Raw genomic sequence first — 26,564 nt, forward strand, 5'->3', positions numbered from 1 at the left:
AGATGATCTCAAGCTCAGATAAAAGGGTTCAGACAATCCTGGACGCAAGTTATTCAGAGCTTTGTAAATTAATACAAGGACCTTGAATTTGGCTTGGTAGTCGATAGGCAGTCAGTGCAGATGCTTTACCAATGGTGTCAGATGTTGTCAGCCAGATGCCCCCATCAGCAATCTGGCTGCGGCATTCTGCACCAGCTGGAGCTTTCAAACCAGGCCCAAGGGCAGCCCAGCATGCAGCACATTACAGTAATCCAGCCTTGAGGTTGCCAACACAGTGGTCAGGCTTAGCCTAATGGTTAATCCAGCCCTGAGTGTATGGAGGAGGAGCAGGGGATTGCAAAAACAGCTGCTGACCTCCACATTATACAACAAGGACTACAGCGAGCAACCCTGCTGCTCACAATGTATAATATTCTTAATATAGTCACTCTTACATGGTGGCTGCCCCATTCAGACTGACAAGAGCAACTGTTGTAGGTGCAGAATTTAGCTCGCCTGCAAGCCAAGGCCTGCACCCACAAGGGGCAGTTGCTGTTTCATTCAGGGAATGGCATAATGTCGAACGGACAACAGCAGATCTTTATTTAAGGCACAGCTCCTTCAGCAACAAACAGCATAGCAGGGAGGCAAAAACCCGCCATCTGTCAGCAGTGTCCGGGAGAATAGTTGGAATGCAAAAAAAGGTAAGATGACAATTTTATTGAACTGCAGTGGTGAAATATGCAAGCCTCTGAGTTACACAGAGCAACAGATCAAGTGAAATGAAGGCATTCTGGCAATTTGATATTTATTTTTCCTTTCTCACCACCACCACCACCACCCTTGGAGAGGCAGCTGGAATCTTTTTTGCCAAGCCTGTTAAGATAGGGTTGCCATACATCTGGAATTTCCTGAACACAGCAATCAGAAACAGTTTCCGGGCAGAAATTGATGAAATGTCTGGGCAAATCCAACCCATGTTGGAAGTCTCAATTATGGCAGATTTCCTTAGAAATAGCTCAAAAAGAGATTTTGCCCAAAACAGCTCACAAAAGCTCCAGATTTTCACTTTTTGAAATATGGCCACCCTAGTTAAGAGCATAAGAGCCCTGCAGGATCATACCAGAGGCCTACCTAGTCCAGCATCCTAGTCTCAAACTGGACCTTAGTCAAGCCCCTGTCTTCTCAGAGGGGGCTGCCAGGCCTGTCTGTTGCCTCTGCTCAGAGACTGGCAACTTTTGGCCCCTCCTCTCCTTGAACTCTTTCCATTCTGGTTGGTTATTGCAAGAACGCTGTAACTAAGGTCTAGGGCTTGTCGACATTTTGCTGTGCCTAGAAAGCACGGGTCTAAGCAGTTTCCCACCTGGCCCACTCCTTTCCACTCTTTTGTGACAGATCAGAACAAATGACAATCCAGGGAAAACCCAAATTGCCGTTTGTTCCGATTGAGCTCTAAAGAGCAATTTTCCCCAAGGGAAAGCAGGAGGACCAGAGGAAGTGTGGGCAAGTCCCTCATTGTTGTGTTTGCTGTTTCTCTCTCTCCTCCTGCCCAACCTCTTTTCTTATGGTGACCACATGTCCATCTTGCCATAAGACAGTCCTCTATTGAAACAGTCCTCTCTCTGAAGGGCCACCTGGTCCAAATCGGGGTTATAGATTTTTTTTTTAAGTCTACAAAGTTAGAAGAGGGGCTTTGAAGTTGTCCATCAAGAGCAGCAGACTGAGCAGGCGTATGCAGTCAACTGGTCACAGTCTTCCCCCAAATAGTGAGATGCATAGTGTTTCTCTTCAAATTATTACAATTCTTTCTAAACTTGACATCTGTACATATAAATTTCCAAGCTCCACACCCAGGCTTTCTTTAAATAAGAAACAAAACACAGACATTGAGGAAATAGGGTTTATTAATTAAAAAACACACCACTTGCCATTCAGTGTATCACATACTCAAGTGTGTAGCAACTCGCAGGGATTAGGGGAAGAGATACTTTTACATACAAGAGATACTTTTACATTTCATTAGCAGGGTCAGCATGGAAGACCTTGAAAATTGACTCCGTGTTCTTCTACATGTCTACTCAGAAGTTAGCCCAGTTGATTTCAATGGGACTTATTCCTAGGTTAGTAGGTATAGGGTTGCAGCTTAATTAAATGGAACTTAATCTGAGTAGACATGCATGAGATTGCATTAATGGAGCTTCTCTGTCTTTTCAGAACCAATGTACTGATTCCACTGAAAAGTCTCTCCCCCAGGACTGCATTTTTATTTTATTTTTTGATGATTTGTTCAATTTGTTAAAGCCCTTTTGATCAGCTAAAGGGTGCCTGCAATTCTTTGGCCAGATTTTTTACAAATAAAATGCTTAAGTTATTTTTAATACAGTATTACAAACTACAAAATAACACAACCGGCTGGTGCCATAGTGTGTTGTCTCACAAGCAGGAGAAAATGCTTTTTCTAAGATGGGGACTGTTACAGTGCATACATGTGTTATCTAAAAATAAAGTATGTTTATAGCCTCAGAACTCTTGTTTTTATCCATATCCAGGTATACAGTTTACTCATCTGTTAACCAATTGACTGAAATACATAGGGATAATCAGCTAAAATGTCTTAACTGACAGCTTTAACTATTATTCCTCAGGGTTCAGTGTTGCTTGCTTTCCAAAGCTCTCATCCACCTAAGGCAGATATGAACACTTACCTTTGCCTCATATAGCCCCAAGTTACCTGATGGCCATTCTTGGGGATTCAATAGTTCAGACATGCCAGAGAATTGGTGCTCCAGCATCCCTAATATGGCAACCTTCCCTGAGCACTGTGACATCATATGATATGATGACATCATTAGGACACATGTGAATGGCAAGGATGTGGGCAGGACCTGCAGGATCAAGACCATGCAAGGTAAGTCTTGCAAGGAACATCACACACCCCATTACTGGTTTACCAGAAACGGGCAAATCTGTGGATTATTATCTGAATATATCCACAGTTTTCTGCACCAAATGGTTGCAGAAAAAGAATTGCTGCTTGAAAATGTGAGTTCTCTCTGAAGGCACATGCAGACGGGCACCAAGATGCTGATCCACCCCACCCACATATTTTCCCCCCAGCCATTTTGCAACTTTCTTAGAACAAGCTTACAATAGGTTGGCCCCAGCCCCTGCTCAGTCTAAGAATAATCAGTTAATCAATTCTAACAGGAATTCCTCTCCAGATTTTGACCTAGTGATGTCATCCATTGTTTCGCAACTCCCTTCCCTCACCCATCTGTTGCCAGATGGAACTGGGATCCTGTTTGGTACAGCAGGCAAGGAAGGTGAGTGGGAGGGTGGACCAGGGATGAATTTTACCAGGAGCAAATCCTGCTAGTCTTTCTATCTCAAGTTATTAAAACAGCAAGTAGTACTGAATCTAGCAGGAACTGGCAACCCTATCTTCTACCCGCCTTCTGAACAGCCTCGCCCAACATTTTTTCACAGCTATTACTAACCACAAGGCAACCTTTCTCTATTATGACATCAGACGGAGGATAATATCTCAGCGGATTTTTAACAAAGGCAACCATCGCTTATCTCTGTTGTATATAATTTTTATTCTACTAAGCCCAAAATTACAATGATTCGTGCTGAATATTAAAAAAAGAAGCCTCAGTTGACAGCCCAAGCTACACATTACAGTAACAGACCTTCTGACACCATTCATATATTATGCAACGGTATGATTTAAAGAACCAATAGTCAGGGGGTGCTGAACTTCCCACCCACTATCTATCTGACCATACCTTTTGCAAAAAAGGATCATTAGAGTTTGGCATCAGGGCCTACCTGGAGGAGGAAAAGACTCTGGTGGATGGACCACTGAGTGGTAAGATGTTTGGCATGAGATGATTCAGCATTTCATGCCTACATGCCCATTTGGTCTTATAAACTTCACTTCCAACCTTCAACTTTACATGACTTCTTCTCTATAGCACTTTTGGTGAATGCTGAAGGTACACCTCTTTACCCCGGCTTTTCACATCTGAGATGTGTGCATAGGAGCCAACTCCTAAGTGCCAAGGTCCTTCCCCCCCCCAATAAAATATTTGAAGGAATTGCTCCCCCCCCCAAAAAAAAAGTTGATGGTCATTGTCATTCAAATTATGTGCGTGCTACAACTTGTGATCATGACTGATACAGGGAGGTGCTTACCTACCCCAGACAATATTTTATTCAAGTCGGCACCCCTGAATGCATGTGTTTTCTGGGCCTACACTGTTCCTGCACTTATAACCTGTTTTAACTGTTTTTAATTTGAAACTGCTGTAACCCACCCTGAGACCTGCTGGTGAAGGGCAGGCGATAATAATAATAATAATAATAATAATAATAATAATAATAATAATAATAGCATTAATAATATTATGAACGAGAGAGTTTCTTTTAAAGATGTGGGTCTTCTGTCATGGTGTGTAACTTGAGCCTTATATAGTGAGTATATTTTTTTTCAAACTGGTGCCAAACTAATTTTCTGCCATGAAAGGAGAATATTCTTCTGCTAGATTGATCACACACCCAAAACATGCTGCTTTATTTCTCTTCGTGACAGGGATGAGGAACCTGTGGTCCTCCAGATGTTGTTTGACTCTACCTCCCTTTGGCCCTCGCCAGTGATGGGAGTTGTGGTCCAGCCACATCTGGAGGCTCACACACAGGCTCCCCATCCTTGCTGAAAGGGAACATTGCCTCCCATGCTCACTCTTAGCCCTGGAAGCCATGCTCCTTGTATTTGCTGGCCATGTCGTTGCGGAACAGCTCCAAGGCCTTCCTCATTGCCGCTTGCGAATCGGCCCCAAAGTCTGCAGAATGTTTTTCAGCAATGACGCCAACAATTATTTCGCAAATGAACTGTGCAGAAAGAATGGGAGGGAAAGAGAAATGTAAAGCTGGCAGCTTTCAAAGAAAGTACGTCTAAAATATCAAAGCAGGGAATGTTATTTTCTACATTTGGGTAGGCTTTTTGGATCTACTTTGGCTTTTTACGAGAACCCCAAGATCTACCAAACAAAACCAAGTACAAAAGGAATGGGAAAGATCCCTGTCTGAAACTCTGGAGAGCACATGGACCAACATTCTCACTCAGTAGAAATCAACTTCCTATAACCCAATGTTTGTATATACAGAGAGAGCAGAAAAGAACCTCCCATCTCTCTCCTGCTTTTATCCTGGTCAATCAAGGGCATTATTCCACTACCCCCCATACAGACATACACGGCTGCCTACCTCAAGATACTTGACCGGGATTTTGTGTGTGTTGGCGTGGGTCTGTGCCAGGGGTGCAAGTTCTGCCTCATGGTTCCCTTTCTGCTTTAGGATTTTGCCCAAGGCTGTGAGGACAGTCGTTCCATGCTTCTTGAGCTCTTCTGAACTCTTCATGTCATCCACCGTCTTCAGGTTTTTGAACTTGTCAAAGCGCTCCTGGGTCTCCGGGTGCTTCTGAAACATCCTGAAACCATTGAATTGAATAGCCCAGTCAATGTGGAGTACTGGTAAATGGGTGGCAGTGATTAAACTGGCTATCCATCAGAGATGCCACCTGTGAGAGAACCCATAGCTACCTGTGTCATTTATGTTCCCTGATATCAGAGTAACTGGGAAATTATGACAGTGTGAAAGTAACCCCTTCATAGGAAAATGGGAGTTTCAATCTTCAGAATGCCATTCGAATAACATTGCTGGGAATCTCCTGCAATTTAATTGGGCCACATTCCAAGCTTTGTTGGAAGAGAAATGCCCAGTTTCTGCTACAAAGCCCTTAAAAAAACCCTGAAATCATCTCCCTGTTTAAACAACTATTCATATGCCTTTGAAGACAGACTAAAAACTGAAGCTAGTGAGGAATGCAGCCACATAGCCATATTAATGGGCACTTCTGCACGATGGCATGCAACACCAGTTTTGCAGGATCTACCTATATGTTACCAGGCAGGCCCAACTCAAGGTCCTTAACAAGCTGGAACTTACATATTTCTTGCAGTGCTTCTCCCCATATCAACAAACCGAACCCTGAGAACAAATGGGCAGGGGATGCATACAATCCCACTGATGACTGTAGGTGTAGGCCATCACACAGGGACCCAGAGCAGGGCCTTTTTCCTAGTTGCACCACAGCTAGGGAACCCTCTGTCTAGAAAACTTGACACAATTGGGATTTTGCCCTATAGCAAATATGCTCTGGTTCCACCAGGCTTTCAGAGGCCATGTTTGCCTTGTCCGTTTTGGTCTTCTTCTTCTTTGACGATCACTCATAGCCCAGTAAGAATGTCTTATTCCTCTGTTGATTATAATTGTTTTATTGTTGTGGTTTTAAATGGCATTTTAGGATTTGTACTTCTGGTGTTCAGATTAGGCACACAGGAACATCAGAAGCTGCCTCATATCGCATCATGTCCTTGGCCCATCTAATTCAATGTCGTCTGCACTGACTGGCAGCAGCTCTCCAAGGTTTCAGACATGAGGTTCTCTCAGCTACCTGGAGATGCCAGGGATTGAACCTTGGACCTTCTGCATGCAAAGCAGATGCGCCACCACTGAGCTATAGTCTTTGAATAACACATGTAAACCACTTTGAGGTCACCTTGTATCTGGCTGGCCATGATGAGGAACCAGAATGTCATCTAGGTGGACTTTTCGCCTAATCCAGCAGGGCTCTTCTTAAGCTTTTATGTCAATATTGCCTCCAGTGCCAATGGAACCAGGATCTTTCCTTTAACCCCAAATTTTTGTCACTCGCCCTGCTTAGCTCCATTTCATTACAGGTATTCCAATCATCTAAAGCATCTTTGCTAATAATAGTGAAACTTCATCCTCAGGAAATTACTTACAGCTACTTTGCTGGATCCATGGCTTCCTCCTGTTTTGCTTGCACAAAGCTTGCACAATGGTTAGACTATCCCCAGTTTTTATTGAACATTCATTCTGATTTTTCTATCCTAACGTGTCTGTGGTGTGTTTTCAATTTTTTCTGCTATTCATTCATCCCACATTTTTCAGTGCATTTACTAACCACAAAAAATGTGTTTTCTTTCATTTTTAAAGTGGATATGTGCTAGGGCCACACAGTCCATTAACTGTGCAAACATACGTAAATGTGCAATATGCACTAGAATCCCTCCTGCAAAATAGTAACTGTCTGGAGGCATCTCATATATCTGGACAATTTTCTGTGCCCTTTTCCAAGAACCTCAGTTGGTTTGACATTCAGGAAGTAATAATGCAACTATGGTTCTAATCCTCTTTTATTATGTGTTAATGATTCAGTCAGTAATGTCAATTACAAAAGCAACCTATATCTTATAGCAGTCGATATCTATTTTAAAAGCTGATAAAAAAAAATCAAGGCTGATAGGAATTAAAGCATTCAGATTTATCTGCAGAGTTGTCTTTCTCTCTGTTCCACCCACATAATATCAGAAACTTTGCAACGTTCCTAAGCTGATTCTTAAAAATGACACTATGCTAACTTCACAAGAAAGCTGCTTCTCAGATTTCGGTCACCGGCTTCTGCTTACCTGATGATAACTTCTTGCCCATGAGCAGGGAGGTCTGGTTCCACTTTCCCCCAGATGTCTACGACCTTCTGCCATTCCTGATCACTGAGCCCCATAATGTCGCCGCTCAGGAAACAATGGAAAGTGAGCAGTTCAGCTAAATAGATACAAGCAGCCTGTGTGCCCTTCCTCAAATGAATTGCAAGCAGAGAGATCTGTGGGCTTAAGAAGCTGACCTACAGATTGGCACCTGTCATTTGACAGCTCAGGTCTAGGTCACTCTGGTCAATCCCTCCCTCCCTCCCTCTCTCTTTTGAGTCAGGTGCTATTGTGGCAAGCCCAGAAGATGAAATAATTGCTGTGTCTGGTACTGGGCTGGCATAGATCCCATGCCCAACAGAAAGGGCATCACCAAGGTTCACTGCCAAGAACTTGTTACTCAGTTTCCATCCTGAGAACACAGGAGATGCCACAATTTTGAGTCGCATATTTGAGGACCAAACAACAGATTGCACAGCGGCACTCAGTAGTGTGCATTTAAATGGTTCCCTCCCATCCCACCGTGCCTTTTCCCATACCTAAATCAGACCCTAAGTTGCTACTAGCATTATTGTGGCGTGTGGAGCATACAGATACTTCACACTCACAAACACACACAGAAGGGGCTATTAGCAACATTTGATGAGGAAAATTGTGCATGAATAAATGGGTAAATACCCACTACGTCAGAGCCTATGCTCGGAGAAAAGCCAGAGATTTGCAGCTACTTTTAATTAAAAATAAAAACTTCAATCACTGGTCCCCTGCCCTCAGAACTACAGTTTCAAGTGTGCCAAGATTGCCCATGTTCTTCAGCAGGCACCCACTTGTCCTTGAGTGCTCTCTCAACAAGGACTGATAGAGCGAGAGTGCCCATCCTGTGTATTTTTGCCAACTGTGCGTCATTGGCCACATTCACATCATACATTTAAAGCACTATGATGCCGTTTTAAACAGTCATGGCTTCCCCCAAAGAATTCTGGGAGCTGTGATTTGTTAAGGCTGCTGAGAATTGTTAGGAGACCCCGATTCCCCTCACGGAGCTACAAATACCAGGAGCGGTTTAGCAATCAATCCCTTTTTCCAGGGAGCTCTGGGGCCTGTAGCTTTGTGAGAGGACATGGGGAAACTCTCAGCGGCCATAACAAACTACAGCTCCCAGAATCCTTTGGGGGGAGGCCATGACTGTTTAAAGTGGTATCATAGTATTTTAAATGTATGGTGTGAATGTGGAAAACTGTCAGAGGTGTAAGACAACGGAAGATCAACCGTGTGTACTTGGTAGGCCTTGATCTGCATTCCCGCTCCTGAGCAAACACCACAGTTAGCCTCTTGTTTTCTCAGAGGCCAGTTGCCCAGGTGCCTCTGTCATGATTAGCAAGCCTCAGTAGCACGTTCTGCAGTGACTGAGCAACTGCAAAACGTTTCCTCTTCCTTTGAAAGGCGTGGGGACACCAGTATTAAATATATTTAAATCAGACATAGGCAAACTCGGCCCTTCAGATGTTTTGGGAGTACAACTCCCATCATCCCTCGCTAACAGGACCAGTGGTCAGGGATTATGGGAATTGTAGTCTCAAAACATCTGGAGGGCCGAGTTTGCCTATACCTGATTTAAATCATAGAACTGTAGAACTGTAGAGTTGGAAGGGTCCGACCCCCTGCTACACAGGAATCACAGCTAAAGAATCCCTGACAGATCCAATGACTGAAAATGAAGTGAATCTATTAGATTGTTCTTGCTATGAAAATCAGATTCAGGATGTAAAACTGAACTGTAGAAAGGATTTTAACCACTGCGTATATCATATGTGGGGACGCAGGTGGCGCTGTGGGTTAAAGCCTCAGCGCCTAGGACTTGCCGATCGAAAGGTCGGTGGTTCGAATCCCTGCGGCGGGGTGCGCTCCCGCTGCTCGGTCCCAGCGCCTGCCAACCTAGCAGTTCGAAAGCACCTCCGGGTGCAAGTAGATAAATAGGGACCGCTTACCAGCGGGAAGGTAAACGGTGTTTCCGTGTGCGGCTCTGGCTCTGGCTCTGGCTCTGGCCAGAGCAGCGATGTCACGCTGGCCACGTGACCCGGAAGTGTCTCCGGACAGCGCTGGCCCCTGGCCTCTTAAGTGAGATGGGCGCACAACCCCAGAGTCTGTCAAGACTGGCCCGTACGGGCAGGGGTACCTTTACCTTTTATATCATATGTGAATATAGAAACTGAAAACCGTATTTCTCTTCTTTGTTTGGTCCATGTAACTTAGTTATCTGAAAATAAAGTTTGTATTTAAAGGATGCAAGGGAAGAAAGGTCCCATTAGCCAGGTGGAAATCCTGGATAGGACAGCTTTGTAGCGCTACATTGAATACATGCCTAGGGAAAAAACCTGGGTAAGAAAGTGCATATTAACAAGAGTTCTGAAGTAACTTATGTTGGCTGAGAAGGGCAGGTCCTGTGGGTACATTCAGAAATTAATGGCAGATGGCTGCATGGCAGAGGAGATATGATCGTACTAAGAACGTGAGATGAGCTCTGCTTGATCACAGCAAAGGGTCTCTAGTTCCATTTATGGTGGCCAACCAGGTGCCCATGGGAAGTCCACAAGCAGGACATGAGGGCAATAGCCCTGAGGGGGACATAAGCTTCAATAAAACAGACACACACCCTGATCATTGGCCACACTGCTTGGGGCTGAGTTGGAGGCCAACAACATGCAGAAGAATCATATTATGTTGGACCCAACACAGGGTCCTTGGTGACCCATGTGGGGCGGGGGATAACCAAACATCAGGGTCAGGAATAAATACTGGTGGCAAGGAAGTTACGTTTTCTTTGGATTTTTGTTCCAGATTTGGCCTGATCTAGATCTACTTTAGATCTACTGATCTAGATCTAGATCTAGATTACCTGTGAAATTGCAGTAGAAATTATTAGATCAGGGATAAGAAACACATGCTCTCCATAAATTGTTGGACTCCAACCACCATCAACTCTAGCTCAGGCTTCCTCAACCTCCGCCCTCCAGATGTTTTTGGCCTACACCTCCCATGATCCCTAGCTAGCAGGACCAGTGGTCAGGGATGCTGGGAACTGTCTCAAAACATCTGGAGGGCCGAGGTTGAGGATGGCTGCTCTAGCCCATGATCTATGGTCAGGGGCAATGGGAACTGGAGTCTGGAGGGCCACACGTTCCCTGTTGCTACTTTAGAGGTACCCTAAAAACAGCCTTGAAGCTGAATATCCACAGGCTATTGTCTTATTGCCACTAATCCCAGTCTTGCATCTGTTGTACATGATCTACTGCCATCTGGTGGCCCTAAGGGAGAATTGCAGCAAGTGCAGACTCATTTTCGTTCAATGCAAAATTCAGCCTAAAATGATTTATGACGCCAGTGAGCTACGCAAAAAGAATGTTTATGGCTGCACCCTGTGGTGTGAGGAAAGGCTGCAGAGCTAGCATAAGACACTGGAAGCAATACAGTCGTTCTATATCCACCTCTATGAACCAGGAGGATCTAAAGTGCAGAGTAACTATCCAGATTGATGGAAAGTCAGCGAGGGAAGGTAGCAGGTGGGCTAATTAACATCTGATTAACAAGATGTGAATTGCTATTAGCATTAACATTAATTATCCCTGAGCAAATGTGTACATGTCAAATGAGACTGGGTAGTACAGACCTTTGAGGCAGATTTGTATGCAATAGAAGCTTAAGTATGAAAAGCCCTCTAATATTTCTACCTGGGAGGAATGGCAAGAAAATGGTAGCTATTTTTAGTAGTCCATTATGTCCAGCATAAATTCTTCTAACCATACTGCATCTAGGTAATCTGTTGAGGAACCACAAGCCTTCTCGCTTTCTATTTCTACCACCATCACCCCTCTCATCGCTCTCTCTCTCCCCTCCCTCTCTGCCCCCCACCCATTGACATTTTCTCTCCCTCCCACCCCACAATCTGAAGCCAATCATTCAGGTTTAAAATGCTCCCTATCCAGTACCTTTGCACACACCTCCTCCCTCCCACAAGCCCAGACCAACTCTCCAGGTCTTTTGTGTTAGAATTCCTGCTCCATGATTGCAGTCATGGGATTTTTGTCTATCACATGACGGTGTATATTTTGACTCCACAAAGTGGGAAGTGACAGAGACAGGATGTTTGCATTACTGTGTTCCATGAAGTGGGACTATTATCCTTTGTTCTTTCTCTTTGCTGTCTGATGCTAGAGAGAGAGGGAGCCATGTTGCAGTGCTCCGTGTGTGTTTATATGTAAATAAAGTAGATTAGCCAAAATGCTGAGTTCTATTATGCAACTGTGAAGACTCTGTGGATCCCTAAGTGTGCCAATGCCTGTTGGCATCAGTCGCTGTGATGTTCGGGCAGAAGAAAGCTTTTGAAGCTCCCAAACGAACGATCAGGAGGGAGGAAACATGCCAGTCGGGCATGTGTCTGTGCCAGGGTCCTACTCAAGTGTAAGACAAGCTCCTGACATTTTGATCCCTCCACATGTTCTTTGTCAGAACATGAGAAGAGCCTGCTGGATCAGGCCAGTGGCCCATCTGGAACAGCATCCTAGTCTCACAGTAGCCAACCAGATGCCTGTGTAAAGCCATCAAACATGACCCAAGCACAAGAGCCCTCTTCTCTCTCCTGTGGTTCCCAGCAACTGCTACTAAGAAGCATTCATGCCTCCTTTATATCCCTTTCATTTCTCTTGTGTTGGTTGGGGAGGGGAGATAGAAGCACGTACACACAAACCTGAGCACCGTGTGGTGCTCTCCAGCTTAAAAACACAGCAAGCTACTGGAGGAGGCACAGATTGCTCTGCCCTCCCCTTGGCAGCTCCCCTGCTGGCTGCAAAGGAAGAAATGCCCCTCACATTGCAACCAGCATGGAAACACAGCGGGGCTACCAGAGCAAAGGCTGATTTCTCTGTCCCTCCTCCTTTTTGCAGCTCACTCAGAGGGGGCACGGAGGCACGTAATATTATTATTATTATTATTATTATTATTATTATTATTATTATTATTATTTATTTATACCCCGCCCATCTGGCTGGGTTTCCCCAGCCACTCAGGGCAGCTTCCAACAAAATATTAAAATACAGTAATGCATCAAACATTAAAAACTTCCATAAACCATGCTGCCTTCAGATGTCTTCTAAAAGTCTGGTAGTTGTTGTTCTCTTTGACATCTGGTGGGAGGGCGTTTCACAGGGCGGGCACCACTACCAAGAAGGCCCTCTGCCTGGTTCCCTGTAGCTTAGCTTCTTGCAATAAGGGAACTGCCAGAAAGGTCCTCGGCGCTGGACCTCAGGGTCCGGGCAAAACAATGGGGGTGGAGACGCTCCTTCAGATATACCTTTCATGATTGTGGCATCAGTTGGCCTTCTCCTAAGGCAGGACTGGACAACCTGCTTCTAGCCTGATTTTATGCAACCTTCAGACTCATTTTATACAGTGTGAGGGGGACATGGAAGCCTGGAGGGGCGGGAGAAGGGAAGTGGGGGAATTGGGAAGATGCAAAATGTATGGCAGAATGGAAAGAGGAGGGCAGAATAGCCATCTGCAATTGATCATTTTAGGCCTCTGGTAAAAGATATCCCTCCCCTAGCAAGGGGGAGGGGGAGGAAAGGTGTGACAGAGAGACTGAGAAGGGGTGGCAGGAAGAGGGGGGGAGAGAAGAGAGACCATGCCCACTTGTGGTTCTAGACCTGCCACCCACTGACTTTGGCCCTGTCCACTTCCAGCATTCAGCCCTTGATAGATGCTGGAGGAAAGCAAATACATTTCCTTGTCCTGAACTTCTAGTTAATGCATGTGTTAGTTTAAACAAGTGAGGGCACTGTTTGTGTAGTAATCATAGATAGATAGATAGATAGATAGATAGATAGATAGATGATAGATAGATATAAATATAGATATAGAGATATATATATAATTAGTTTTCCAATATACCCCCAATAATGGCCAAATTATAATTAATTTCCAAATTATGCAAGTATCAAAATGCCAATCAACTTCCAGTTAATACATTTTAGTTAAAGTGGCTCCCTCCATGGTGGTTTGGATGCATTTCCGATCTTATATCACTGCATTCCATAATCTTAATTAATGTCAGTTACATTTCAGTTATAATAATAATTCCTTAGTCAACAGCTACAAAGCTAATGATTTCCATTCATGATGTTACAATATATAAATTTCTAAAGCTTCAGGTGAGGAACTCAAATTATTATCTTTATTCTGCCCTACGTGTGAAAACTGTTATGTCCATGGAGATTCCTTCTGTCCATATGTGGTGTTGTCTCTTTCACTTCCCAGTTGTTCTGTTCTCCCATCGTAGCTTGGGGCAGAACTGAATCTCAAAGTTTCTCAGAGGTCTTATCTCTCCGTCCCTTGCTTCAATGTCTCAGAACAGGCAACATTCTGCTAGAAACCATTCTGTTTCACTAATAAAACATATCACAGATCTTCACCATTTTCCCCTCAGCCTAGGAAAAGGTGTGCAATTTTCAAATGCACTTACATTTTAATACTCCTTTCCAACTCCCAGAATCTCTGCAGCATTCTCATCACAGCCCCCTAATTCTTTTCCTTCCAGCAAGAGATTTATGTCCCAATTAAACCTTATATCAGATTATATTCTGTCAACAGCACACAAAAATCTTGGTCTCTTTTTCCTTGTCTGTTGTTTTTAAACGGAGCTGAGGGGAATTACTCTGTTTTCCAACATAGTCATACTTGATTTTCCCCTCCCCCTCCTTTCTTCATTTCAGATCACACGCAGTTTCCATTTTTGCTTGTTAATATCAATATTACTCTAATGTCCCTTCCTCGCTTGTAAATATCTTATATTCTGGAGGGAGTTGCCAAATCATAAATATATATAAAAGAAGCTTAGAAGAAACAAACCGTGGGCTTCCCCCTCCCCAAACAACTCTCATGCCAAAGAAAATATTATCTCAATTCAAACCTTTTATCCATGTAGCTGGTATATTCTGCAGTATGTTGTTACAACCCTTTTCCATCATGCACCGGTACTTTAAAGCCAATTAAAGATCCAATTAAATGAAGAACCTCTGCTTCTTAATGGTGGCGTAGGAGGGGTTTTGCCAGGTGAAGTGCTTTTGCACTCAGCACCTCCCTGCCGCCCACATTCCATTCCATGCTGGAGCAAGAGCCAGGTACTGAGACAAACTGTGAGTGAAGCCCATTCCCCCCATCCCTGGGAGGAATTTGCAAGGATGATTTACCCTCTGACATCCTTGTTTTTCGTTCGCTGATGATCCCCGCTGTCGTGGGCGCTGCCTCCATTAAGGCAGGCAGGACCGGAAGCCCTGGTGTGTAGTAATCTAGCCAGCACATGTCTGTAAGTTAACTATGCTTAAGTTAACTCCACCTCTAAAAAGTTGAGCCATTTTGTTTGCTGTTCTCTCCAGACTAGATTCGTGCTATTTTCTCTCTCCGCTCATCCTGTAAATAGTTCCTGCATGAATAAAGCCTTTGAACTCCATAAATCATAAGTGATTATTCCAATCCAATTCACCCAAGCTGCAAGGTCTATCAATAGGTTACTACCAGTACCCCAATGCAATGCAGTCCTTGACAGTAAAACAGGTGTGTACCCCACCCCCACCATATCCTAAAGTCAATGTTTATTTCCCCTTGGCTTGGCCATTCATGCCCCAGACCTTTACAGTGCCATATTCTAGCTTGAGTGGGGCTACAGATAAGCACAGCTGAAACCGCTTCAGCTTTTGCCTCCATCCATTCACAACACTTTCTACTCGACCCCCTTTCATTTCTAGACATTTTACTCATTACTAAGAGGCCTGCAGGATCTCTCCCAAGTATCTGGGGGGAAACAGTGTTACTGGATGCATGCTGCATACAGCCTAAGCACTTGTCTGATCAGCCAGAATACGTTTCGGAACAAAGAGGTGTATTATATAAGCAGCTTACTGCATTTCTCATCGTTCCCACTCACATATGGAAATTACTCACAGAGTCATGACATACACATTTACAGTACTGTAATTACAAGTCTGGCAATTTGCTCTGTAAGAAAAATTAGCACACCAGTGATAATTTGGCTCAACTGGATTCTTTTTATTCTGGATATGTCATCATTTTCTCTCCTTTTTTCTTTTGAATGGGGCTCTCCCACGCACACATGCGCAATCGCCCTCCCTTGCACACGTCATCTTGTGATTATCTTCTTGACTCTTGCTGCGGTTTTTGTGCTCAAGGTTTAAACAGAAACATTCATAAGGAGATTATTTCTCCCCGCAGGTTGCTTAAACGAGCAAGTTTCTCCTTCCATCCTGCAACCTAGCATGTTGTGCTAAATCAGAGTTAGCCAACGTGGAACCCACTTCTGTCTGTTTCAGGACTACAACTCCCACAAAGCCCAGTTCATTGGCAATGTAGGCTGGGGCTGATAGGAATGGGGTTCAGTAATCACCACATTGGCTACCCTTGAGCTAAATGCACAGCATTCAACTATGTCTGTTTCCTTGCCTCTTTAACTATAGTTGCAGGACCCCCACAGATTTAAAATGCACAAGGAAGGCTGAACCCTTTGCTCCCCAGGTGTGATCTTTATAACATTGTGTCTCCCCCCTCCCTGTGTTGCATTTAGCTTTGTAGAGGAGAGTTCCCATTGGTGTTAACTGAAGTGTATTTTTCCAAGCCTCATTGCTGCTCAGGGGGCCTGTCTTTATCATCTTGGAAGGGGGAGGTTCTTAACCCTCCTCACCCTTGGGTTGCGATCCCAGTAAAAACCACCCTCATTGGGGCATACATGACTCTGCCCTTTCCATATTATCCTACAGCAACCCGTGAGATGGATTGGGCAGGGGGTTGGTATCTGTCCCAAGATCGTCAGTGAACTTCATGGATGAAGAGTGAATTTTAATCTGGGTCTCCATAGTTCTTGAATGACACTCTAACCACTACACCACACTGCCTCTATTTGTTGGTAGTCAAAAGAACTGCTATATGTGCAGGCTGGTAGCTACCTCCCCCTTTTACTGCAGGATTGTTATTTAGGGATGGGGGAGAAATTTAACTGCATTCACATTTCAAGGTGAACTTGCCTGATTTTAAACTTACCTGATTTGCACTTTCGGAAATACTGTGAACTGAAAACCCTTTCAAATATTTGCACTCAGGTGAATTTTGCAATGCAGTTCTCTAGCCAAGTAACGTGTACAATGCATATAACTAAAAAGTATGCATATATTAGTGAAGATAACATACAAATATTCATTATACCAGGGAAATTGTTTTGTGTAATGTGCATATATTAGGGGAAATCACATACTCACACTATATGCTGTTGAACTTTCATAAGGCTATTTTAAAAATAAATAAATAATAAACTGGTGTGAAAATGTGGAGAACCAAACTCAAGATTCAAAGAATGACAGATTCGACCCTACTGGTATTAAAGAGGCTGTTACTGGCAGCCTAGTTGTATTTTTCAAACCTACTGTGTCTTCCTATGCCTGAGAGGCCTCTGATGACACTCAGTTGTCTGCTGTTTGTGCAAACTGCAAATGTCAATATTCTCATCTACTTATTAACCAGGAACACACCTCCTCCACCTACTGCTAGACTGCTCTGCGCATCAGTTTAGCAGAAGTCACCCAGGCAAATGAAAAAGGTAAGCCCAAGAGGGTTGTCTGGGTCCCGTTCTGTTGATCTTGCCAACCTAACAGCCAGCAAACAGATTTGGTGTTGCCTTGGCAGGAGGGTTTTCCATGGGGAGAAAAGCTACAGAAGACAGGGGTCCTAACCAGGTCTACACAGAAGTAAGTAAGAAGTAAGTGGAGAAGTGCATTGCAGCATTTGGATAAGGGCCAATTTCAGATAGCTGTGTTTTGGTTTACATACTGTTTCAGAAAATGTGAAGACCTTTATGGAAACTGGATCAAATTTCTGCTCCATCCCTAGTCTTAAGCCTCTCATCTAGTTCCTCCATAACCTTAGGATTTATTCATCTCAGGATGCCTATGCACCACCATCACAGTTAAAACTTATTTTTTTCCAGTTTGTCTGATATCCCTCTACTGTTGGAGGCAGTAGACCTCTGAATAGCAGCTGCTGGGAGCCACAAGGTGGCGAGAGAGTGCTCTTGTGCTCAGGTCCTTACCACAAGCATCCCATTGGCCACTGTGAGACCAGGACGTTGGACTAGATGGGCTCCTGGCCTGATCCAGCAGGACTTCTCTTGTGTTCCTACGTCTCACAGATACAGCTTGAGTGTGAGGAATCTCCAGGTTCAGATTTGTGCAAAGAATGCAGAGACCAGGCTAAAACTGAATTCAGTAATTCAGTTACAGTGGTACCTCGGGTTACAGATGCTTCAGGTTACATACACTTCAGGTTACAGACTCCACTAACCCAGAAACAGTACCTCAGGTTAAGAACTTTGCTTCAGGAGGAGAACAGAAATCGTGTTCTGGCGGCGCAGCGGCAGCGGGAGGCCCCATTAGCTAAAGTGGTGTTTCAGGTTAAGAACAGTTTCAGGTTAAGAACGGACCTCCGGAACGAATTAAGTTCTTAACCCGAGGTACCACTGTAAATTTAAAAATGGTTGGAACTGTAACGATGACAATTCTGCTATTGCTGAGATTTCGACGTGATCTGCCTTTGTTGTCATTTTCTGCACTCTTTTTTTTCCTTGCCAGGCTTGAAATATACCAAAGCCGAGAGGTTTTCGCCACAAGATTCCTCCAAGAATGACCTCTGAAGGATGTCAGATTTATGAAGGTAGGTCTCTTGGGGGGGGGGGGGTTAGCTCAGGGGCGGTAGAGCAGATACTTTGCATTCAGAAGGGCTCAAATTCAATCCCTGGCATTTTCTTAAAAGGGTCAAGTGATGGCAAAGAGCTCTCTCTGCTGCCAGTCAGAACAGGTAATACTGGGCTGGACAGGCAAATAAACTGACATGGTGTACAGAAGCTTCCTATGTTTGTCTTTCTGCTGGGGTTCTTTGCCTAGACTGGGAGGGTGTGAATGTTCACAACCTTCTGGGGCCAGAGGGATTGAGTCACCCCACCCTGTCACACTGATCCTGTTTGACTCATGTCAAAGGCAGCAGGGTTTCACAAACATTCCTCTGTTGCAAACAAGGCATTTGTGCAGAGAGCATGAGAGAGTGTCAGTTATTAGTAGTACAAGTGGGCACTGCAATGAAATGTTGCAGTGTGATGTTCTCCTGATCAGAATTGCAGCTACAGAATGAAGGGGCCTGTCAATTTCGATTTCCTCATTTTCTCCATTTTCCAGTCTCCTCATTTCTGCAGCAATATGTGATTCCTTTCTTTAAAAAAAAATCATGAAAATTCACCAGCTTTTTATTGTGAATTTCTCCTAATAAACATATTTTTGTATGCAGTTGTGACTAATGTACATGTTATGTTTTTACATCTGTGGGAAGTCACCCAGAGTGCCTGGGTCAACCCAGTCAGATGGGCAAGATATGAGGATGATTATTATTACAAGCAATTTTCCCCAATGTAAATAATTTTGTGTGTGTGTAATTTTCACTAATACATTAACTTCCATGCAGACTTTCTCCCAATGTATGCATGTCTGTAAGCATTGTTTGGCTGGAGAACAGCTTCGCAAAATTCAGAGAAATGCAAATTTTGTAGGATGGCTGTGTTTTGATTCCCATATTGCTTCTGGAAGAGTGAATTACGTAGGTTTGTCTTTAAATGCAAACTGAATCAAAGTTATCCCCCATCTCTAATTGCAGCTAGCTAGTCCTACCCTCTCTCAGGGAAAGGCATTGCTGTTCTCCCACACCTTTCAGTTAGAATCTATTGGGGGCTTCAGTCTTTGCACCAAACTTCCCCTTGCTGTGCTTCATGTGGATTTGGAACGGTTTCAGCCACTATGTTTTCTGCTGGTTTTATTTGTGTGCTTTTTTTGCAGAGCCTTTTGTTCTGTGATTTATTTTTAATTATTTTTATCGTATAGTTCCTCCTAGACTTTGTATGGTGCAATGTGGTTGTGATGACCCTCTGCATAACGAGGGCTTTGGCTTTTCTTTTTTGTCCTCATCTAGAAGATGCTGAGTGCGACAACCACACCATGGGAAGCGCAGAACTTTGGCCGGACAGACTAGAGTATGAAGAGCTGCAAAATCTCCTTGATGAAGGTGAAGACTGCAAGGAGAACATGGCCGAACTTGAGAGGTAACCCATCAATAGCATATATGCTTGCCACTCTCAGCATTGTTTGGTGTGTTAATCATCAGCAATGATTGCAAAAGCATTTAACAGGGGTGTTTTTCCTTGAAAAAGCATTTAACAGATTTAACTACACAAGCAGATAACACCACATGGCTACTCCCAGTCATAAAGTGAAAAGAAACTGTTAACGTCATTAGGTAGCAAACAGTCAGAGTAATAAAAACGTCTCCTTTACAAACCGGATCAGCAGCTACTCTGGGGTAGGGAGACACTTTTAGAAAATAGCATGAAATGGAGGCAAACATCTCCACCCTCCACTGTGTGTCCTATTTCACAGTCCTCTATCAGAATGGCTGTCAGGTGGCAGTCCTCATGTCTGACAAAGATGCAAGTTTCTTATTCATTGTGTATATTTGCTCCTGTGCTGGAGTCTCCTGGCAACTGTTAGACTGCCATATGATCTGGCACATTCATGCACAACCTTCTTCTCCAAAGACTAGGGCAGGGATGGGAAACCTGGGGCCCTCCAGGCACCGTCAGACTACAGCACTTGTCATCCTTAACTGTTGGTCATGCTGGTTGATGGGAGCTGGAGCTGAACCACTGGAGGGCCCCACGTTCCTCATCCATGGTGCAATGAATTCGAAATGTGGGCAGCAAGGGGAAATGACTACAGCAGTGGTAGGACAAGGATGCTAGATAAACTGCTAAAATGCAGCCATTGGCAGTACATCCTAGAAGAATTCAGTAAAGGGCGGTTTGGCAGGTTTGGCTCAGAGGCTCCATCCAGATGAAACCTATTTGAGGGTCTTATCTGAAGTTGCATGCTCAGCCTTGGTCATTATTGGGCTTTGGTCTATATGGGATGTTTCTGGGCATGTGACTCATTTTGCTGTGGAATCCTGGCCTACATTCATTCATTCAGTTAATTCCCCACTTCTTTCAGTTTGGTCCAAATTAACTCAAAAGGGAACTCAACAAAAAGCTGCCCAGCTGAACTTTGGAGAGTAGCGTTTAATTCTCCGTGGTATCCAGGGCCTAGCAAGCTACTTTTAGGTTTGTTTTCTTTACCTTCTGATGGCTTCCTCCCATTTGGGTCTTGAACCACTTTCCTATCCCCACTTTAGAGAGGATTATAGGATTAATTTCAGCTCAATTAATCTCTTAAGAACCAAGTGCTTACACAAATACGTGCAGAGCAAGGAGGTGGAATAACTCAGAAGTGTGGCATTTTAATTTTTTAATTTTTTTTAAGTTACAACAATCCTTATTTTGGTTTTACACTATTTCAGGAAGACCGGAAGCATCAAAATGCCTGCTTTGGGGGGACTGCCTCTTCTGTAGCATAACAAAGCATTTCTTCATGTATTCCACGAATGTCGTCAGCTAAGTGACTTTGACATTCCTTTGAACTGATAACTGTTCTGCCAGGCATATAAAGGTAAAGGTAAAGGTACCCCTGCCCGTACGGGCCAGTCTTGACAGACTCTGGGGTTGTGCGCCCATCTCACTTAAGAGGCCAGGGGCCAGCGCTGTCCTGAGACACTTCCGGGTCACGTGGCCAGCGTGACATCGCTGCTCTGGCGAGCCAGAGCCGCACACGGAAACGCCGTTTACCTTCCCGCTGGTAAGCGGTCCCTATTTATCTACTTGCACCCGGAGGTGCTTTCAAACTGCTAGGTTGGCAGGCGCTGGGACCAAGCAGCAGGAGCGCACCCCGCCGCAGGGATTCGAACCGCCGACCTTTCGATCGGCAAGTCCTAGGCGCTGAGGCTTTAACCCACAGCGCCACCTGCGTCCCTGCCAGGCATATAGCTCCCTGCTAATATCCCAGAATGCACTCTGTTTATTCTTGGAAGCGCCCTGGGACATCCAAACTTAGCTGTATATTTTGATAAGTGTGATCCACCTGCACAATCTCTCCCAGTAACAAGAACAAGTTGGGAGAGGGGACAGATTGTCTTAGCAGTCTTTGTAGAAAGGGACAGTTGACTAGGGTAATACTGGTGTCTAAAAGAGGCATAACAACAGCAATTACTGTTATTTTTTAAGCATCCTGTGTGAAGACATGTTTACAAACGTACTGCCTACAATGACTGTGTGGGGGAGGAAATAAAATATACATTAATTGTTGCAATTAAGTCTTTTTAAACTCTGATCTTATGTGGGGGGACCGTTAGACGACAGTGGCTTCTACCTGCATTGGAAGGAGAGTGGGCTTGATTACCTTTCAAAGTTCCTTCCAACTCTTTGATGCTACTTCAAAATGTGGAAGCCATCCCTCCTGCAAGTGGGAGCCCTCTGGAGCCTAAGCTGTTGAGTGGGGCTTCAGAGGTCTGTCCCAAAGTCCTGCCCTAACAGCAACACTGGGGACATCCAAAGCTCTTCGTGCTGCCATGCCAGCAAAATTGTCTTGCACTAGAGTCCAGTTAACATGGCCACCCCATCTGAATGATTCAAAATGAGCCATGTGTACCAGCATTCAATCTCTTCCAGAATACATATTGGAAAGCCACTGTGGTGTAGTGGTTAGATTGTGGCAAGAGGACTGGAGAGATCCAGAATCAGGTGCTTGCTTAGCCACAAAACTCACGAACAACCTCAAGCCAGGCTTAATCTCTCAGGTCACCATACTTTACAGTAGGGGTCGGCAAACTTTTTCAGCAGGGGGCCGGTCCACTGGCCCTGAGAACTTGTGGGGGGGCCGGACTATATTTTTTGGGGGGGGATGAACAAATTCCTATGCACACTATGCACACCAGGCAGGCCCCACAAATAACCCACAGATGCATTATAAAGGGACACATTCCATGAAAGAGCACCAGGCAGCCCAGACAGTATTGTAGATGATAAAAATTTAAATTAAAAAAAAAAAATCTTACCTGCACTGATGATCGTCATTGTTTGGATGGGCGGTCCTCACCTGGGTTTGGTGCTGCATTGTGGCCTGCTGGGTTTCCTGCTGCCAGCACCTCTTCCACGCTTCAAGGGTGGGATGGGGGCCCTCCCGCCAGCAGCAGAGGCCTAATCACCACCGCACCAGCGGTGGAGTGAGCTCCAGACTGCGGCAAGGTCTCCTGAGGCCTTTGTGCAATCCAGAGCCCTCCCACCGGCAGCGGAGACCAGATCGCTGCCATGCAGCCAGTGGGGGGGGGACTCTGGACTGCCCACAGGAGCACCAGGGCAGCAGCGGCAGTGGCGGAGGGATGAGCGGCATGAAAGGGCTGGCTGGCTCCAGAGAGGCGCTGCTCAAAATGGCAGCCAGCCAACCAGCCCAGCCCAGCCCCCTTTCTCCTCTACACAGGGTGGGGAGAAGCTGGGAGGAGGGAGGAGGCACCGCGGTGTGTGAGAGGGAGGGCGGAAAGGTGCCAGGAGGGAAATGGTGGTGCTGAAAAAATAAATAAAGAACAGAATCCCCACACTGATCCTGAGGGCAATTTCCGGCCCGCGGACCATAGTTTGCCGACGCCTGCTTTACAGGGTTGTAATGAGAATAAAATTGTGTGCGAGTGCACTGTGTATAAGAGACTAAGATGGCCTGCTGGATCAGGCCATGGGACCATCTATCTGATAGTCCAGCATCCTGTTCTCACAGTAGCCATATGGGACCCCTATGGGAAGTCTGCAAGCAGGATCCAAGCACAGTAGCACTCTCCCCCCTGGGGTTCCCAGCAGCTGCTATTCAGAAGCCTACTGTCATGTACATGTCACCTTGGCCACCTTATGAGAAAACCAGAACACATGGCAATAGTATAAGTAACAATAAATATTTACCCACAAGGAAAATGTCACGCAGACACACATACCTGCAAAGGAGAGAGGACGAGAAAATGGGACATTTTGATTCCCCTGCAAAGAGCCACCAAACAGCCCCATTGAAGACACCAAGAATGAACTGTGGTTCAGGGGAAACGCCAGTAAAGATGGGGAACTTGGAACTGCTCTGCTTGGAGGGAAGAGCTTAATGGATGCCCTGCCCTCCTTTTAAGAGGAAAGATACACTGAAATATTTTGTTGCAGGTCCCACCTAGAATAGGGACGTGGGTGGCGCTGTGGGTTAAACCACTGAGCCTAGGACTTGCCGATCAGAAGGTCACGGTTCAAATCCCCGCGACGGGGTGAGCTCCCGTTGCTTGGTCCCTGCTCCTGCCAACCTAGCAGTTCGAAAGCACGTCAAAGTGCAAGTACTGCTCTGGCGGGAAGGTAAATGGCATTTCCGTGTGCTACTCTGGTTCGCCAGAAGCGGCTTAGTCATGCTGGCTACATGACCCGGAAGCTGTATGCCAGCTCCCTCGGCCAATAAAGCAAGATGAGCTCCGCAACCCTAGAGTCGGTCACGACTGGACCTAATGGTCAGGGGTCCCTTTACCTTTACCCACCTAGAATACCTCTAAATTCACATAGTAACACAGGTTCCTTCCTTCCTTCCTCTCCCTCTCTCTCTCTCTCTCTCTCTCTACACACACACACACACACACACACACACCACCTACCCACACCAATGTTTCCTCAGATGCATCCATGTTTTCCAAACAGGTTTGTGTGCCACTCAGAGCAGACTATTGTATTATATTCCCACATATGGGAGAAAACCCCATTTTTGTAGGACTGCCCTGAAAGAGCATTTCCCAGAAAAGAAATGGTCGAGTAGTTTTTAGAGTTCTCCATGTTTCCATGAGGTCATTACATTCCTATCCTTCTTGCAAGAAAAGCTTTGCTATGGAGACATCAGGGTTTTTGTGGAAAAACAAAAACAAAAAACAGCAGGTGCTTGCAATATGCATTTTTATGATTGCAGCTGTTCTCCAGAGTAATGAACGCTTACCTTACTAAAGAAGTTAAACACAACCATTTCTTGTACTGCCTTTCTTGTATAATCTCAACCACATTTGCAAAGTTCCAGCAAACATGCCTTGGTGGGTGAGGGGAAAAAATTATGACCCTAGACTTCAGTTTTGCCTTCAGTAAATCAACAAAGCCTCACCAATCTGTGTGGGGATGTTCATAAATTATTATGGAGTGAGCATCTCTCTTTTCAAAAGAGCGGCAGCTGGAAAAAGAACCATCAATTGTTCCTGAGGCTTTAAAAGAGAGAAAAGCTTAATTCTACAAGCAATTACCCTTCACTTGATGAAGCACATGTGTAATTTATACTTGGATTCTCATAGAAAGCGAACATCAGAAATGACATTTATTTAGCTATTTATCTGTAACTACTTTTCTATGGCAGAGCAGTAGCAGAGCTTGATATTTTTCATTGGCATCAGATTTGTGACTCTGACATTCCTTTTATTTGACAGTGGTCATCATCCTACTCATGCAAGCAGCATGGGACATCCACACTCAGCTGTGTATTTTGATAGGGCTTGCCTGGCTCCATAATCAGTTCAAAAAACAATGAGGTGTGGAGCTGTCCACCTGATCTGGAGCTCTTGCAAAACAAACCCACTTCCCCCCAAAATCAGACTTCTGTGATATGAAAAGGCACTGGAAAGTGTAGGATAACCTGTGCTTTGATGCCCTACAAACAAATCCGAACAAATGCTCGTTAAATGGGCAGCAGCATCTAATCTCTGCAAACAAATCTGACGGAATGCTCATTAAGCAGGCCATCCAGAAGTGACTTCAGACAGACTTGTGCAAAAGCAGCCCTCCTAAAAATAAAAAGGTGTGTGTGTGTTTAAAATGTGTTATTTTAAATTTTGACAGAATGGAAGAAGATGTGCCTTGGGAAGAAAGAGACAGTGAATATTTTGCCCGATTTCTGAATGAATTCCCTACCCAGAGAGAAGAGATTGAAAAGTGTATCAGATGCCTTTGGGAAATGGCTGATGACATTGACCAGACCCATAAGAAGTGTACTATCGCCAGCATTGCTGCCAACTCTACCAGTGCCTCCTCTGGCCTCTTGACCATCCTGGGACTCACCTTGGCCCCCATCACAGCAGGTGGGAGTTTGATCTTGACAGCCACTGGGATCGGTTTAGGGGCAGTGGCAACAGCGACTGGCCTTTCTGCCACCTTATATGAGAGCGTGAATAATTCACAGGAAAGGAAAAAAGCTCAAGAACTGGTGAATGAATGTGAGAAAAGTCTAAGAAAGGCAATGCATCCTGATTTCTGCTTTGGATCGCCCCCAAATAGCGGGGCTGTGGGGGAAAACATGAAACAACTTGTCTCCAATGTTGCCGGTCAAGTTCCTGACCTGTATAAGGCTGTGAAGGGAATCAGAATGAATGTAAAGGCTTTGAAGCAAGTGCGAGCCAATCCTGGCTTGAAGGATTTAGCAAAGCGAGTCACTGCTGCTGGTAGCAGATCCCGGGGTACAATCCGAGGGGCCAAGCATGCCAGAAAGGTCTTTGCAGGAACCACCCTTGCCATGACCAAAGGGGCCAGGCTGCTGAGTGCTGCATCAACTGGGGTGTTTCTCCTCTTCGATGCCTATGGCATTGTTCAGGATGCTAAACATTTGACTGAGGGAGCCAAGGCAGAAACAGCTGCAGAGATAAGAAAGAAAGCTAGCAAACTGGAAGAAGAACTTCGTCATATTGACAGGCTCTATGAGGAAATGAAAGGCCTTGTGTGCGAATCAGAGTGAGCAAAGAAACAGATGGCATGTGCGTAAACTACGCAATTCTCTATTAGTCTGTATTTGGTCGTGGTAAATATCTGGAATCGTTTCTGACTTGCAGCTATCTACTTCACATTTCTTCAAGAAACTCTGGCCCAATACAGATGCCCATTTTCCCATGTGTCAACATTTTCTACCATAGATCTGAAAGGTTGCCTGAATTAATGAAAGCATGCTTTGTGTGTGA

General features: G+C 44.8%; 2 protein-coding genes across 6 annotated transcripts; one reads left to right on the forward strand and one right to left on the reverse strand.

Annotated features, from left to right (window-relative positions):
* Positions 1-510: 510 nt before the first annotated feature.
* Positions 511-26,564, forward strand: LOC307225145 (apolipoprotein L2-like). Of its 5 annotated transcripts, none has more exons than XM_079992966.1 (4): positions 512-683; positions 18,236-18,317; positions 19,623-19,749; positions 25,456-26,564. In XM_079992966.1, exons 2-4 carry the CDS (start codon positions 18,287-18,289, stop codon positions 26,342-26,344), a joined length of 1,047 nt encoding a protein of 348 aa, XP_079849092.1. In that variant the 5' UTR covers positions 512-683; positions 18,236-18,286; the 3' UTR covers positions 26,345-26,564. The 5 variants fall into 5 exon arrangements, with proteins under 5 accessions (XP_079849094.1, XP_079849092.1, XP_079849090.1 ...); XM_079992964.1 differs by having other exon boundaries at positions 513-683; positions 19,620-19,749; XM_079992965.1 differs by lacking the exon at positions 512-683 and adding an exon at positions 17,135-17,208 and having other exon boundaries at positions 19,620-19,749.
* Positions 1,866-7,762, reverse strand: MB (myoglobin). Its single transcript, XM_079993193.1, has 3 exons — positions 7,536-7,762; positions 5,248-5,470; positions 1,866-4,872 (listed from the first exon to the last, which is right to left on the reverse strand). Exons 1-3 carry the CDS (start codon positions 7,628-7,630, stop codon positions 4,726-4,728), a joined length of 465 nt encoding a protein of 154 aa, XP_079849319.1. The 5' UTR covers positions 7,631-7,762; the 3' UTR covers positions 1,866-4,725.

Source organism: Podarcis cretensis (genome assembly GCF_951804945.1).
Source record: "Podarcis cretensis genome assembly, chromosome: 10".
NCBI lineage: Eukaryota > Metazoa > Chordata > Lepidosauria > Squamata > Lacertidae > Podarcis > Podarcis cretensis.

Excerpts from the sequence above, each read along its gene's own strand:
- MB (XM_079993193.1), bottom strand. The coding sequence starts at position 7,630 with ATGGGGCTCAGTGATCAGGAATGGCAGAAGGTCGTAGACATCTGGGGG. Across the intron at positions 5,471-7,535 it reads GGGCAAGAAGTTATCATCAG|GATGTTTCAGAAGCACCCGG; the intron begins GTAAGCAGAAGC and ends CAATGGTTTCAG. Across the intron at positions 4,873-5,247 it reads TCCCGGTCAAGTATCTTGAG|TTCATTTGCGAAATAATTGT; the intron begins GTAGGCAGCCGT and ends CTTTCTGCACAG.
- LOC307225145 (XM_079992964.1), top strand. The coding sequence starts at position 18,287 with ATGACCTCTGAAGGATGTCAGATTTATGAAG. Across the intron at positions 18,318-19,619 it reads AGGATGTCAGATTTATGAAG|AAGATGCTGAGTGCGACAAC; the intron begins GTAGGTCTCTTG and ends GTCCTCATCTAG. Across the intron at positions 19,750-25,455 it reads AACATGGCCGAACTTGAGAG|AATGGAAGAAGATGTGCCTT; the intron begins GTAACCCATCAA and ends AAATTTTGACAG.